The sequence below is a fragment of the Emericellopsis cladophorae genome, assembly GCF_022114955.1.
Source record: "Emericellopsis cladophorae strain MUM 19.33 chromosome Unknown NODE_3_length_1261782_cov_116_963312, whole genome shotgun sequence".
NCBI classification, from domain to species: Eukaryota; Fungi; Ascomycota; class Sordariomycetes; order Hypocreales; family Bionectriaceae; genus Emericellopsis; species Emericellopsis cladophorae.
In genome coordinates, this window is record NW_026250928.1 from 1,211,891 (window position 1) to 1,227,826 (window position 15,936).

General features: G+C 54.3%; 4 protein-coding genes across 4 annotated transcripts; 3 read left to right on the forward strand and 1 right to left on the reverse strand.

Moving 5' to 3' along the window:
- Positions 1-297: 297 nt before the first annotated feature.
- J7T54_008182 (uncharacterized protein) lies at positions 298-4,496 on the forward strand (the record flags this gene model as incomplete). The annotated part of the gene is made up of 9 exons (XM_051502787.1): positions 298-919; positions 990-1,542; positions 1,610-1,941; positions 1,998-2,184; positions 2,243-2,481; positions 2,543-2,791; positions 2,852-3,879; positions 3,931-4,028; positions 4,097-4,496. 9 exons carry the CDS (start codon positions 298-300, stop codon positions 4,494-4,496), a joined length of 3,708 nt encoding a protein of 1,235 aa, XP_051365944.1.
- Positions 4,497-6,173: 1,677 nt separating this feature from the next.
- On the forward strand, positions 6,174-7,704 carry J7T54_008183 (saccharopine dehydrogenase; the record flags this gene model as incomplete). Its single annotated transcript, XM_051502788.1, has 5 exons — positions 6,174-6,378; positions 6,448-6,595; positions 6,657-6,729; positions 6,807-6,937; positions 6,999-7,704. 5 exons carry the CDS (start codon positions 6,174-6,176, stop codon positions 7,702-7,704), a joined length of 1,263 nt encoding a protein of 420 aa, XP_051365945.1.
- Positions 7,705-8,249: 545 nt separating this feature from the next.
- J7T54_008184 (uncharacterized protein) lies at positions 8,250-8,719 on the forward strand (the record flags this gene model as incomplete). The annotated part of the gene is made up of 3 exons (XM_051502789.1): positions 8,250-8,281; positions 8,349-8,626; positions 8,694-8,719. 3 exons carry the CDS (start codon positions 8,250-8,252, stop codon positions 8,717-8,719), a joined length of 336 nt encoding a protein of 111 aa, XP_051365946.1.
- Positions 8,720-12,848: 4,129 nt separating this feature from the next.
- J7T54_008185 (uncharacterized protein) lies at positions 12,849-13,697 on the reverse strand (the record flags this gene model as incomplete). Its single annotated transcript, XM_051502790.1, has 1 exon — positions 12,849-13,697. One exon carries the CDS (start codon positions 13,695-13,697, stop codon positions 12,849-12,851), a length of 849 nt encoding a protein of 282 aa, XP_051365947.1.
- Between the last annotated feature and the right edge of the window lie 2,239 nt (positions 13,698-15,936).

Genomic DNA, 15,936 nt, shown 5'->3' on the forward strand with positions numbered 1-15,936 from the left:
GCCCTTGCGTCTGACACAACAGCCGCAGAGCTGACTTTCAAATCTATCGCTGCTTTCATGTAACCTGGCATGTGATCAATGAAACCATGGCTGTCATTTGTTTCCAGCCTAGCCAAGAGCAGGAGTACTATCAGTATTACATACTCGGTGCATGCTCTTTTGTAGCCCTATATAAGTAGACATCAGAATACATGTAAGCTACAGTGCTTGTGGTGAATCTTGTTCATCCTAACCAGCCAATCCACTTGCACGGCCCCCGTCACCAAAAGCCACTGTCGCGTGTTCAAGTTCACATCCATGAGCGAAAAAACAACGGCGGCCACAAACGGCCTGCTGTCAGCCAATGGGCCAATGTCAAATGGCACAAACGGTGTTCCCAGCAGTACGTCGTCCCAGCAGCAAAATGGCTGCGGAAAGACCGCGTCAAAGAAAGGGCCTCGCCCAGACAACGGCAACGGCAACGACGGCAGGTCACCTCGTCGCTTCCCTCGTATCTCACTGCCTGTCGAATTGATGCGAGACTCGTACGATGTGGTGGTTATTGGTAGCGGATACGGCGGAGGCGTGGCCGCTAGTCGTATGGCTCGGGGAAAGCAGAGTGTTTGCCTGCTCGAGCGTGGCAAAGAGAGGTGGCCTGGCGAGTTCCCAGAGCAGCTTCTGGAAACGTCTGAAGAGATTCGAATCAGCGGCGAGTTTGCGCCAGGTGACCGACGAAGTATTCCGGGCAAGATTGTCGATGGCGGAAACTCCACAGGGCTGTACCATTTCGTCGTCGGGGAGGGCCAAAATGCCTACATGGGCAATGGGCTGGGTGGCACAAGCTTGTTAAACGCAAATGTATTTTTGGAGGCACATCCAGATGTCCTGGACATGGAAATCTGGCCCAAGGAGCTCAGAGGAAAGGATGCTTGGACGAAATGTGAGCATTTAATTCCTAGACTGCCCGTCACACCAGACCACTGCTCTCCGGCACAAAACTAACCCAGCAGACTACAAACGGGCCAGCTCCGTTCTAGAACCGGTCGAGTATCCCGCGACGTTCCCAGAACTGCGCAAGGCCGATCTGCTCAAGAAGCAGGCGGAACTCATGGGCATGGGCGACAAGTTCTACCGCGTCAAGCAGACGACCCGATTCAAAGATGGACCAAACAGCACTGGTGTCTGCATGCGGGCCTCAACGCTCACCGGCATGGACGCCACTGGTATCAACGACGGAAGCAAGTCGACAACGCTGGTCAACTACCTCAGCGACGCGTGGAACTGGGGTGCCGAGATGTTCTGCGAGTGTGAGGTGCGATACGTAACCAAAGCTCCCGGGCGTGATGGATACATCATCTACTTTGCCTGGCACGGCGGCAAGCGTGGACGCTTCACAACTCTCTACGACGACTTGATGTGGGTGCATGCCAACAAGCTGGTCTTCTTCGGAGCTGGTAGCATCGGCACTACGGAGATCCTTCTTCGAAGCAAACAGTTTGGGCTAAAGATGAGCGAGGACGTCGGCACTGAGATGAGCGGCAATGGAGATATGCTCGGATTCGGGTGAGTTCATGTTTCTTTGTGCATCGGGCAACGACGAATTGGGCTCATTATTGAAATTGTTGCGCAGTTACAACACGGACTACGACGCCAATTGCATGGCACATCCCGATCCGACCTGGGACCGCCCTGTTGGTCCCTGCATCACGTCAGTGCTAGATCTTCGCGAGCAAAAGAACGTGCTGGAGGGTTTCGTTGTGGAGGATTGCGCCATTCCTCTTGCTCTGGCTCCCTTGATGTTCCCGATGCTGGAGTATCTTCCCGACCCAGTCAAGCCACGCTACGGTTCACTTGAAACCTTGACCAAGGCGGCATCTCGGGTTGCAGGCAAGCTTCTGGGGCCCTACTCAGCCCATGGCAGCGTCGCGAGAACAGCGACATATCTCATCATGTCGCATGACAGTAAGCAGCTTCCGCAAGAGTCGACCAGATGCAATATACTAACTGATGCCTCGTAGGTAGCCAGGGTAGCCTGAGACTGAAGGAGAACAAGCCCGTTCTTACCTACTCAGGCGTCGGCCGGTCCAAGTCTGTTTCTCGGATTCACGAGTTCTTGGAGAAGATGACAGCCAATGTTGGAGGAAACTTTGTGGCCAACCCAGCATGGACTCTACTTGGTGCACAACAAATCACCGTTCACCCCATGTACGAGCTCCCAGCCCAGAATTGAGCTATTTGACACTTGGGACTGACATTTTCACAGCGGCGGAGCCCGGATGAGTACCGACGGCACTGGGAGCAGTGGCGTGACGAACCACTCGGGAGAAATCTTCAAGGGCGACGGGACCGAGACCCATCCAGGGCTCATTGTGTGTGACGGCGCACTCGTGCCCACTGCGGTGGGAGTGAACCCCTTTGCCACGATCACAGCCCTCGCCGAACGATCAGTGGAGCTGGCCGCTCAGAGGTTTGGAATCTCCATCGACTACGACACCAAGAACGGTAAGTAAAAGTCTTCATTTACCCCGTCGCGTCTCTTCAGACAGATAATAATCGGCCGTAGGTGTCCTCGACATGTACGGTAGCCCAAAGTTCCCGCTGCCACGCGATGACAGCATCGAAAGGCTGTCGGCGGCCATGACGAAAGCTGGTGACAATGGAAAGTCTGGTATTGCCTTCTCCGAAGTCATGACCGGTTTCATTCATGCGGGGCCGGATGTTGATGACTTCAAGGTCGCTACCGATCTAGGTCGAAGCCGGTGTGAATTTGCTCGCTTTTTCCTAAGTGTCAAGTCTTGGGACATTGCAGAATGTGAGTTGATAACAAGTCATCTGCCACTTTTCTATACATTACACAGCTAACAACCAGAAGTGGTCAACAACAACCTTCATCCGGCCCACTTGACAGGGACGTTCTGTTGCGAGTCTCTGGGAGGGACCTTTATTGTTCACCGGGGTGCATTCCAGCTGTTCAACGAAGACGTGCGCGAGCCAGACACCACAAACCTATCGTATGACTTCGACATGGTGTCTCCTAGAGGGAACACTCTGCACTTTAACGGGTACAAGGTGGTCAATACCGCTGCCTATCTTAATCCTCTGGAGATTCTTCGGCAGACCACTACCTTGTATGTCACCATTACCAACAAAGACGATGAGATTGTTGGACGTGGTACACTGCACATTCAACCCAAGGACTTCTACCAGGAAGTTTTGACCTTTGGTGCCACAGGGCCTTCAACCTGGTCGAGATTGACATCGGTCATGAGCTTCCTCGGCTACTTTACGAAACAGCTCTCAGTCCCATTCTTCTCGACTTTGGGGCGCCTTCAGTGGCCCAACGCTGGCGTCGACACGGCTTCCATGGCCACCTCACCGTCTCAGGTGGCTCCATTAGTAGCATTAGATGGTGTCAAGACAACTTTGATGATGTGGAACCCCATCCAAGACGGCAAGGAGGTTCTCGGCGATGCCCCAATTATCCTGTTTGTCGCTGGCGCCGCAACAGACCACACAATGTTCGCTTTGCCGACAATAGAGACCAATGCGATCGACTACTTCCGCTCCGCGGGGTACAGGTCGTACTGTCTCACACACCGAGTTGGCCGCACGCCAGTTGCGCAGCAAGGCCATACCCCTTATGATGCCAGGCGGGATATCCACGCCGCCCTTGCTCACATTCGCAAGGTGGGCAGCACACGTGGTGACAAGGAGATGCCTAAGATTTACGTGGTTGCACACTGTGCTGGCTCGAGCGCTCTCGCCTGTGGCCTTCTCGACGGCACGATCCCGGCAAACTGGCTTCGGGGCGTGACCGCCTCCATGGTCTTTATGAATCCCAAGTTTGGCAAGATCAATCACCTCATCTCTGGGTTTCCGGTCAATGTGTACAGCAAACTTGTCAGTTCGTACTGGGACTGCTGCAGTAGTCGTCATGACACTGCGATTCAGCGGGCCCTCAATCAAGTCTTGCGGCTCTACCCTGCTGGTGATGCTCGAGAGACCTGCAAGTCGGTTGTTTGCCATCGAAGTGAACTTGTCTTTGGCCGGTGAGTTCAAGTTTGCGGGGACAATGTCTCACGCAGTAAACAACACAAGTACTGATTCCTTTAACTAGCCTTTGGACCCACAAGAACCTCAATGAGACAACCCATCGCAACCTTGCCCAATTCGTTGGTGGGACGTCCATGCAGTCCCTAGCATGGCTGATGAATGCTGGGCGGAAGGAGGCTGTCACCACAAACGAGCCGGCTAGCACGAGCTTGGTGACACCGGAGAATCTGGAACGGCTAAAAGGTCTTCCCATTCTATTCCTCTCGGGTACCGGCAATATGGTCTATACGGCAGAGAATACTGACGTGTCTTTCACTACCCTGTGTCACGCCCATGGTCGACAGTGGTATGAGAGGGAGCTCTTCTCCGACAAAGGACACTTGGATGCCTGGATGGGAGCAAATGCATACAAGGATGTTTACCCGAGGGTAAGGAGGCACGTGGACAAGTTCATGAAATTGTGAGTATAACGGGGACTGGGCACATGTTCGAGGATGAGCGGCGCACACAATATGGCGGACACTGGTAGTTATGGTACGGCATTACCAGACTGAACTATTTAATGTGGGAATTCTAGGTCTCTGGCGCTCAAGTTTATTACCATTAGCCGCAGACATCTAATAGTGCATAAGTAATCGAGTTTGAAGTCACCCTCTCATCAGCCAACCCACAGAGTCCTCCCGTGGTATGGCATCGAGCATTACAGCATCTTGCAAAGACGCTTTGTGGAATCGAATGGACTTGATCCGCGACATGCCAACCCCGGACCGACTGAAAGGGTAGCCAGGCACTTCGTACGGTTGCAATTGCCGTCATATGCTTCGGACTCTAGTGTACATGTACAGTGATCTGACTGACACCTTGAGCAAGTCGGGTATCAAGCCCATTGTGACGTGCGGTGCGTCGGCCAAAGAGACACTCTTGGGGGCTTCGGAAGCACCGAGGCCCTCGATTACGGCTCGCGGAATCGTGGCCGGGAGACCAAGAAAAAGGCGGCACGACTCGCATTAGGCTGAAAGGCTGCACATTGTTGGCCCCCGAGTCCAGTCCTGACCCCTGATGCGGCTGTGTCCCTGTGTGCGCGCCAACATGACCAACGTGAATGCAACGGCAATCACGCATCAATAAAGTCAAACGCACTGACGAAATAGGTCCGGCGAACTTTTTGATGTGACCAAAGTCCGCAGCGTGGGGAGGCGGCACCAGGGGGTGCTTGTCTGTACATGCATACATTTATACGAGGACGTGTGAGCGTCGTTGTCACAACCAAGGTACGCAGTAATTAGATGCCGACAAAAGAACAAACCACATACCGCAAGGCCACGAGAATATCATCATCCTCATCGTCAATCCCTTTTGAACCATTCGCGTCTGACTCTGGTCTACCCACTCGAAGCACTGCTCAACATTCCTCGCGCGATATCCTCAAGGTCTCAGCCCTGCGCTACAAGGACGCCAGCAAGACAGATGAGGAGTTTGAGAAGCACTTTGACCAAGTGATCAAACTTGAATGGGTCAAGCTCGTACACCGGCATGACGTGATCGTGCACCTACATCGTGGGAAGCAGCGGTTGCATGTCCTACAACAAGTTGCTGCGCCTGTTTGTTGAAGTATCATGTAGTTGGTGCGCGATGCAGGGTAGTCACAAGAAGTGATAACGTAACTAACCCCTTAACGTATTCTCGTTAACGTATAATCACGTGACTCCTCCCAAGTCACTTCCCGGCGCGATACTTCTTACGTTGGTACGTAGTATCCCCGCGCAACCTCCTGCAGTCGTGGTTGACAGTTGTACCGGTCACCGCCATGAGCATAGCCTCCCACAGCCATTGAAATGGTGAAACCGAGCGATGAATAGGATTCGCCCCCTTTGTCCGTCCCCGCGATCACCTTGCATCGGTTCATGCACCGTACTGCACGGCAAACTCCGCCAGCACAGCAAACTCCGCCAACTGTACATGTATGTCAACCAACATGTCTGTTTCCCTGAATCGAGAGGACGAAGCTTTTATGTTCCTGCCGCCCAGATACCACATATGTAGCCCTGGCCACCCGTCGAGCAGACTCGCCACTGTTGTCAAGTCCTGCTCCACATCGGCCACCGTCCATCATCACGACACGCGAGACAGTTGACAGCACCATGCCGGCCGCACAAGACAAAGGCGCCCGGCCGTACGGGATCATCGTTCTGGGGGCAACTGGATTCACGGGCACCATGGTCTGCGAGCACATTGCAGCCAAGATGCCCACCAATCTCGAGTGGGCCATCGCAGGCCGTTCCCAGGAACGTCTTGCGCAGTTGGCAGCCAAGCTCAAGTCAGCCCACTCCGACAGGGTGCAGCCATGTGAGAAACGCGCAGCTTGACGATCGTGGCGTCACTCAATGGCAGTATGCTAACCCACAGCCCCAAAAGCTCTGGAGACTGTCATGCCCAACGATCCCGGGACTCTCGCAGCCGCCGTTGGCAAGGCGCAGGTCTGCCTCAGCGCCGTCCTCTACTGCCAAGACGGAGAGTCTGTCGTCAACGCCTGCGTGGAACAAGGCACCGACTACGTCGACTGGTTCGTCGCCTTGAGGTTTCCGCGCGAGATGAACAAGAACTATCTAAGTATAGGTCAACAGCGCCGCAGTGCCCACCCTGCTCCGAGACTGGATCCCCAAGTATCACAAAGAGGCTGAGGAGAAGGGGGTCGCGGTGAGTACAAAGCCCCCAGTGACCAGCTTCGTTCGTTCCCCCATCCAAGCAAGGGCTGATGAGGCCCAACCCCATAGCTCATTCACTCATGCGGTGCCATGACAGGCGAGATGGACCTCTTCGCGATACACGCGCATGATATGATCTCCAAGACATGGGGACCGGGTGCCCGCATGGGCAGAATAACCCTCCGCGCGGACGATCTCGAGTAGGCGCTCAGCACCGCTATCGCAAACCACTTCCCACCGAGCTAACGGATCTGCTGCTAGCCCCAATGTCAGCGGCGGCACCTTACGGACCATGGTCACATTCGCAAGTGGCGGGCCTAAGGAGATTGCCGCAGCGGAGGATCCCTCCTTGCTGACGCCTATTCCATACACGACTCGGCTTAAACAGCCTCCGTGGATTCATCGCCATCCTATCCTCGGGCTCCTGTCCAATTCCTCGCCGCCAGGCGCCCAAACACGCACCTTACTCAATCGGTCATGGGGCTTATTAGGCGGTCCTAAGGGCAGCTGGGGCCCTAACTTTGAGTACTACGAGTACGAACGCGCCTATTCGTACCGAGGTGGCATCCTGAGTATTCTCCGCTGCCAGCTCGTCCTGTTCTTCTTCTCGCTCGTACGGTTCACTTGGTTCAAGAACCTACTTCTAAGCACCGCGCGGCCCGTGGGCAGCGGGCCTACAGAGGAGACCATCAAGGGGCTGCCCTTCTCCGCGGCGGTCCTCGTGGAGGCTGACTCGGCCGAGGAGAAGAAAGGTGGCTGCCTCATCAAGATGAAGTACTCGGATGGCGGCTATCCTTTTGCAGCCATGCTCATGGCCCAGGCAGGTGCCACACTGCTGTACGACCGACACCTGTCGGCGGGCATCAAGGGCGGCTGTCTCACCGCGGGCGTCCTGGGGCCGGACTTTGTGAAGAGGGCAGAGTCCGGCGGGCTGGAGATGGAGACGACCATGCTGGACAATCTGTAGTGCTAGGCAAGCTGAACAGCTATCGAGAGTCCTCGAGGCTCGAATAAGAACAGCCGCGTTGCCCAGCACAGCAGAGTGCCCTTCCTCGGCAGATTCACATCAAATACATGGGTGAATGTCGGTCCATCCTGCGCGCTCAAGTCCGTCCGTCCGTCCGTCCACCTTAGCAGTCCCCAAGATGCCACAGACGTAAGATACCCTGCCTTGGTAATTTTTCAATTTCGAGTACATTCGGGTCTGGTTCATGGCGCCCATGCACGGCGCGGACGTGGCCAAATGCCTCGAGGCCGCTTCCAAGATCAAAAAGCATGATTCCGAGAGCTGGTACCAGGCCTGGACAGAGGCAGCTGTATTTGCTGAGGACATGGCCGGCAGTGGCCTGAAAATGGGCGATAGGCAGGCTGCCAAGTCGGCTTCCTAGGACTGGAGCCTGTGACTACAGATGCGCTAGTGAATAGTGAGTGAGTAGATCTCTTCTCCTCCCTCCCTAAACGAGGACCGGGGAGCAGAAAGGCATTAATTGACTGGGTAATCTCCTTTGCAGCATGCTCCACGTGAACCCTGCAGACTCGAGACTGTTAGGCATCATGGAAAAGTCCAGGGCCAACTTTTGGAGCGCCTGCGCTCAAGTACCTGACGAACAGGCAGACGGACGCGGTGCTGCGCTGGGCGTCCGGATTCAGAATGCAGCTTCAGCTCGATTTTGGCCACCTGTGGCTGGTCTTTGGGATGGACTCGTGCGTGGACGCCCTGCGAAAGCTGGCCTCCATCTCCCTGGAGACGCCGGGCGAGGATCCCATCTGCGCCAGGGTCAAGTGGCCCGTCATGGTCGCCGCAGCTCGCGACTCCATGTACAAACTTGAGCCGCACCTGATCTATCGCAAGCTCGCCGAGTACAAGGGGAGTGGGGGAGGCTTGCGCTGTGGGATCCAACCACGCCCAGCCAGGGGTCCATACAAGCAAAGCTGGGTGCTTTGTCCCTGTTCTAGTTCAAGATCTTCTCTTGGATGGATGATGTATTTGAGATGCGACGGGCCCCCAGTGGAGACCAGATGATGTAAAGCAGTCACACATGAGGATGGAACACGGACATGTCGAGACCCTGGTCTGCCTGACAGACACTAACTAGTATATTGCGGGGGAATCCAACATATACTTGGTTTTGCTGGACAGCTCATATACTATATATAGCCGTACTGAATGCAGAGCCAACCCTTCTAATTCACCATGACAGCCTTTCCTCATTCGACAAAGTGACTCTCGTCCTCAACTATTTGCTTGCCCACGTCGTCGTCGCCGCACAGGACAAACAGTGCCTCAAAGTGGGCTTGATACCTCTACGTCAGGAGGGTCATTGAATCGTAAGGAAAGTCTTTTTGCTCGCCAATAACCACCTCAGTATCAAAGTCGGGAGAATTGTGGACAACATAGGTTCGTTGGTGGCACAGGAGGATGCATCGCCGGTCAAGTTCCTGAGCAGGGGTACGTGATGATCTTTGGGAATCTCATACTGTGTGAGCTGGAGGGAGTCGATGCTGCCTGGCTAGACGCGGGGTATCTATCTATCCACGTCTGTCGACAGGCCCAGGACCGGCGGGATATATATCGTCTTCGCTGCACTGTCCAGCTTCGCGCGGTGCCGTCCACCACCCTACCTGCACACATCGGCCAATATATCGGCAGGTAACGTGAAGCTGCCGATGGGGTTCGGCGCCGGCTCAGCCTCACTCGCATACATTCAATGGCTAGATCCAGGGGGTCCTGGTCTTATTCAGCATAGCGCACCCGTTGTAGAGCGGATGACGACCTCTGCGAACTAGGCGGTCGGCTTGGCTACTCCCTCTTCGCCCACGTTCCCCGTGCCGCTCCTTAGAAATTCCGTCCCGTCCTCGAGTATCTCTGTAAGCCGTAGGCCTTGCCACACCCCATCGCTGGTGGGAGGCAGCTTAATGCTACTGTAGAACCTAGATCACGATACGTACATGTAAATGTTGACCAGTCGCTCCCTTACAGGCACGACAGTGAGAGAGCGGACGGGGTCACGCGTGTTCCTGCGGATATGGTCGTATGAGGGAGGAGCTCCATTTTAACACAAGTATAGATTCTAAATTTGTGGTCCGATGGCGGCTCCATCATGATCGATGTCCCAAGGTAAGCCTCGCGGACGGAAGCGCAGGGTATTCAATGTCCACCCAGGCAGGGCTGCGGGCTAATCAATCAGGCCAGAATCCACCAGATGCAGGGGGTCAATTTGATTGATTGATACAAATTTCGCGCGAGATTTGATTCTTCGATCTGATGCTGATAAATGTGAATTGGATTTGATAGACTTCGTGTGTGACCAAATATACTAAGAAATAGATACTGAAGAGACTTCCTGGTTCGACATAAAATGAATGAGGCTTACACGGTTGGTATCTATCTATACCTACGTGGTTATGGGGAAGGTGACGGGCCTGATGCAGTGACGCCGCCGGAGTCGGTACGTACCAAAGGACCGAGGCCGGGCCCGCCGGGCCGGCCCGGGGGTAAGGGGCGGGGTAATCTTGACATTCCTACTGGTTCAGAGCCGAAAAAGAAAAAGAAAAAGGTCTATGTACGGAATGCCGTTTCAAACTGTTCGATAGGTTTGATCAAACAGCAAACGAGCGGCAGCCGACAGATTGATCGATTGAAGGCCTCAAAATCTCGGAGTTTTGGCTGTTGATTGCGAACGAAGAAGATGCACTGATTAGCCTGCAGCCCTGCAGCCCTGCGCTCAGGAAAAGATCAACTCCTCCTCCATGTCCTCCGCACGCGTATGCGTATGCTCTTTGCAGCGTAGTCGGCTGTGTCAGCGTTACATTACCTTATGCAGTTGGTTCGCTTCTTCCATCTTGTGCAGCCACCTTGCGCAGCCACCTTACGCAGCCACCTTGCGCAGCCATCTTGCTTGAGAGTCGAGACGGGAGGCCTCAATCCTCATGGAACCCGGGTACATAATACATACTAACACGGAAGAAGCAGCCTCTGTCTGGCCTACCCAGTTATTAAGCCAAACTTTCACTCGTTCCAGTCCAAAGATTACCGCACTACGATTCACTACGAACCACGGAGCACTCTCAATGTCTGCGACGTACTGGGATCCACAGCGTTTGCTGAATATCCATATCTCTGGCACACGTGTGACATGCGTTGGTGAGAAGAAGCAGAAGAATGGACAGCCGTGCAGCTTCAAGCCTCCAGGCGCCGAGGTTTCCGGCATTCGTCAAGTTATACAGCAACTTGCCAGAACGGCACCAGAATCTGTCTCATTCTCACAATTATCGGCGTTGGCCCATTGGAGCCTCTGCAACGCATATCACTCAGGTCAAAACATCATGATCGCATCGCGTTGGCAGCAGACAATCAAGACCGCCAGTTTCCATAAAAATTGTCTATCCGCACCTGATCTGACGCCCCGTCATGGTGCAGGCATGGTTGAGAAAGCAGCCAGCGAAGCTACAGAACTTGTCCAGTCGCACGCAAAGATGAAGACCGCTCTGCAAAAGGTTTCACGGCTGCTAGAGGGGTACACAACTGAGATTAACCATCTTAAAAACAAGCTACGGCTTGCTGAAGAAGCGCACCATGCCGACACATTGCAATTACTAGCCAAATCTAAAGCGTTTGAAAGCGAGTGTGAGACGCGGAATCGCCACGAAAAAGAGATCTTGAATCTTCGCGACCAGTTGTCTTCTTCACAGGAGCAAGCTCACAGAAATGACGAGACTTTACGCCAGGAGTTGACCCTCACGGGCGCTCAAGTGAAAAGATTGCAGGTGGACGTGGATCAGCTTCGGTGCGATAACCAGGAACTTGAGCTTCAGGTATCCGAACTACACGCAGCGCAGCGTCTACTACGTCAATCGATGGATCAATTACTCTCGGAGGCAGTACTGGCGGCCGGCAGGGAGAAGAGATTAGAGAAAACTCTCGAGGAACGAGAGGTTGCTCTCCGCGACTGCCACACTGCGCGTGGTGAACTCGCGTCGCTTGTTTCGGTTCTCAAAAAGCGAGCGTCTGATCTAGATCTTGTCAACCGCGGACTAGAACAAAGCGTCGCACAATGTTGGCTGCACAAGCTCAAGAAGTGGATCGCAGCGCGTGGAAGCAAGCGTCGATCCGATGATGGGGACTGAGTGAATACTCGGCAACTTTGGGCTCCGATAATTTCATGCCTCCTTCGTGTTCAACTTCGTTGCACTGGTGTACTACGCGCTATTCTACCTCTGGACCAACCCCCCCCCCCCCCCGAGAGCTGAGCGGCGTCTCCGGGATGCCGGGCTAGTTCCCGCGGTCCCCAAGCATCGACTTTGGCGGAAACTTGTCGGCAGCAGCGCGGGTGATGCCGTCCTTAGCCGCATGGAGTCATGGCACCAGGAAGCAGTGTCCTCTCCCGGCACACGTCGTGAGCCCGTTCCACGACGTCGCCGCATCACGCCAAACACGCTCGTCGACAACATTCACGCAGATCAGCTCTATGGCAAAATATTCTGGAAGGACCTTGACGTGTCGACTAGCCTCTCTTTTCCCGGGCCTCTCGAGATAATCTCCGACTATATCTACCGTGTTCCTTGCCTACGACTAGAGAACAAAAAGGAAGATACAACAGCCGATATGCGCCGGTCGTCGCCGACACAACTACTGATCGGTCTCTCAGGACTCTTTGCTGTGAGGACTCTGGCAGCTTGAAATAGAAGAACAGGCATCTATAATAAACACCCATGATCTCCGTATTTAGAGATTGTTATCCATGAAGCGATGATCCACCCTACCGTTGTGTCACGTAACTGTCAACAAAACGGACATGTCCTCGGATATCGATCAATTGTTAGAGGGTGTAAGAAAATTGTTAGCCTCCACTAAAGCGCCCGGGGCGGGGGTATGGTGTCTGAGGGGGTGGCTCTCATCCCTGCTCTTTGTTAACTTAAGAGAGTGCCGGCACCATCTACTGCTGGGTACGGTACATGGCGATGGTGTGTGTACCGCGCATGGATTGGTGAGTGGCGGGAGCCAATTGCCTGTAGGGCTGCAGTGAAGGGAAGCAAGGTCCAGAAGGTAGGTACCCGCCATAGAGGATAGGCCGCGGAAGCCCACCATGCACATTCTTCTCCCCGACGGCATCACCCAATCTTGATCCCACCGCCACTGGCGCTGACGACGCAGCCCGTGATCCACCTTGCGTCGTGGCCACACAGCAGGCCGACGACATCGGCCACGTCCTCGGGCTGTCCGAAGCGCGGGATGCTCTGTGACGGGAAGAACTCGTCCTGGAAGCGCTGGACGGCCTCGGGCCCGCAGTTGACGACGGCCTCGGTCTCAGTGAGTCCGGCCGTGACGGCGTTGGCCGTGGTGCCGGCCATAAACGCGTACCTGTCATCCTTGCCGCCGAAGGCCTGTGCCCACGTGCGGCAGAGCGACTCGCCGGCCGACTTGCCGGCCGCGTACATGAGCTGGTCGCTCCAGGGCTGGCGGGACCGGATGGATGAGACGTAGATGATGCGGCTGTCCGGCTGGAAGAGGCATCGGCGGACAAACTCTTCCACGATCATGACGGGCGTCTGTATGTTGCCCAGGATGCTGTGCCGCACCTCGTCGGGGTTCATGGCGCCGATGACGCCTGGCATCGGATCACAGGCGGAGTTGACGAAAATGTCCACCCGGCCGTTGAATGCGCTGCTGAGCTCGTCGGCAATGACGCTAGCGCAGTCGTCGGAGAAAATGTCCGCCACGAGGCCCTTGATATGGAGGCTCTCTGGGCGCTCCCGCGCGGTCGCTGCAAAGACACGCCTCGAGACCTCCTCGCTCAGGCCAGTCGAGAGCGCGTCGACACCTGCATGGCCAGAGCAGGTCCCGAGGATGGAGCAGCCGCGCGAGGCGAGGTGATAGGCGATGGCACGCCCGATGCCGCGCGAGGCGCCGCTGATGACGGCGACCTTGTGCAGGAGGTCCAGCTCACGGACGGGAGGCATTTTGAAGCTGAGGCTTGGGGTACGCAAATTGGAAGCAGGCGTGGAAGTCATGAGCAGGGCATGTTGCTGGCGTGGTCTATAGATGGATGCATGACTCATTATGAGTTCAGCCGCCAGCGTCTGCAGAGCGGGGGAAAGGGCACCGAGCATCTCAACACGCAAGTCTCCTTCTGATGATAGCCAACTTCACCCCGCCACAGTCACAGGTCAATCTCCAAGCCGCAAAATTAGCGCGCATCACTACTCATGGAGAGTCTTCCAACTGTGGCCTCACAGCACCATAATTACATCCCACGATTCCCTCTCAGAAGATTCTCGTATCCTTTGGTGCCTACCAATCGTGATCTGCGCAATAGGATCACCCGCCAAGATGACCGGAGTGGTGTTGAACAAAGGCAACAGTCTAGAAAGATATTCGCTGGTGATCATGTAGTGAGTCTTTCGAGCCTGTCTTCTGGAATTACAGAAATCTCCGAGGCATCCGTAAAGCGCATACTGGGTATGCCGGACATGTATCGCGACACGTCCAGGCCACACTCACAGCAACACCTCGTGGAGGACAAGCTCAGTCGGCTCAAATCCGAATCGAGTGACCTGGTTCGGAATATAGTACAAGCCTATGAGAAGCACCACCACCGCAGTCTGTGGCCTACGCGCCAAGAGAGGAATCCCATGCGGAATTCCTCTCCGTCATGAAATATCGCGGCCTAGATTCTACCAGTATTAGGCCCACGAGACGCCTGCAGCCCACCATGCGAATTATAGGATCAGTTGCTCAGGTACATGTCAAAAAGGGGGTTCACGAGGCCTATCCAGCATTTGGTTTGACAACATCCATACAATCCTCGATTTGCACGTGGATAACGTGCTCAAGTAGATGTCAGAGCGCCCCAAACGAATGTTTCCTGACGACGCTCTGTGTTCTATGTTTTATTGCCAAAGCATGTACATGGCCATTTGTACACCATCTGATGAAGAAGACGAAGCCATCATTACGCACAAAGAAGGAGTGTCTTGGTTGGTGATGGCAGAGATCGACGACAAACAGCCGGACAAGCTGGATACTTATGCACACGGTGGACATGCGGAACCTCTGTGTACAGCTGCCATTGTTAGCAAATGAGCATGAAATCCCCTTCGCCCTCGTTGAAGACGGGCTTCGGAGCCCGACCGGCCTCATCTCGCAGCGTCAACGTGGCGGCGTGGTGGTGACAGCTTTGCCCTCATGCTACGAGATGCGATTGTTGCTTCCAAGCACCGGCCGGATACCTTGCAGCGGCCGCGCCTGAACACCCGCCGGCAAGGACAGGTACAGTGGACGGTTGCATCCTGTTGGTTGGTAACGTTGCGCACTCTCTTGGCAACCCGATTGGGCTCACGAGCAGAGAGATGTCCTAAGTCACTTCCCGTGACAGTGCGCGACTGACTTTGTACCTTGAACTGTTGATGACGTGTCCTTCGTGACTGGTGCTAAAGGGTGTGTTATGTGGCTTCAAAGGATTCTTACACAAGCAGCAAAGGCTCTGCTTTACATTGTAATAGCGATAATCAATAGGGAAAGTATTGTCAAAGTCAGCCATCAGCCATAATTTCATCCTCATGGACAGAAACGAAAGAACATATTGATTGGTAGAACGAATGCATTCATGGGCACAGAAGTGGGTACATATAAATCACACATACAGGACTCGGGCTAGCCATCGCTCGACCCATCCATTGCCCTCGATCAAGCTCCAGATCAGCTCGTCATCCTTGGGGATCTATTTACAATGCTGTCGCAGGATAAATGATTCACTAGACCTAAAAAGGAGTTTCATATATCTTTCATGTTAAGTATGTCGCTTGAATTCGGCTATTCGTCCGTTTCGATTATTAAGGCCCGAATCTTTGTCTCCTACCCGAAACATTCGATATCGGGCAAACCCAACGTTCTCCTTTAAGAATAATCAATAACAAACCGTCGCAACACGAACAATCTGCCTTGGATTAGCAGACTTTGTTATAATGTCTTCACACGGAAGGTTATCTAGCCGTCGTTGCTGACGGATAAGGAATTGGTAGAGCACCCGGAGCTATTGGGGTTCAAAATGAAGGGGCCAAGGAGTTCAGTACGCGACATGAACAATTTCACGTAGAATTAGTCAGTCCCGGTCAGTCCCAATGAACGTATCTTGGCCTAGAGGATCGCCTCCAAGTTTCCTAGTCAGAACATGCGACAGTAGACAACTACAACGGGATC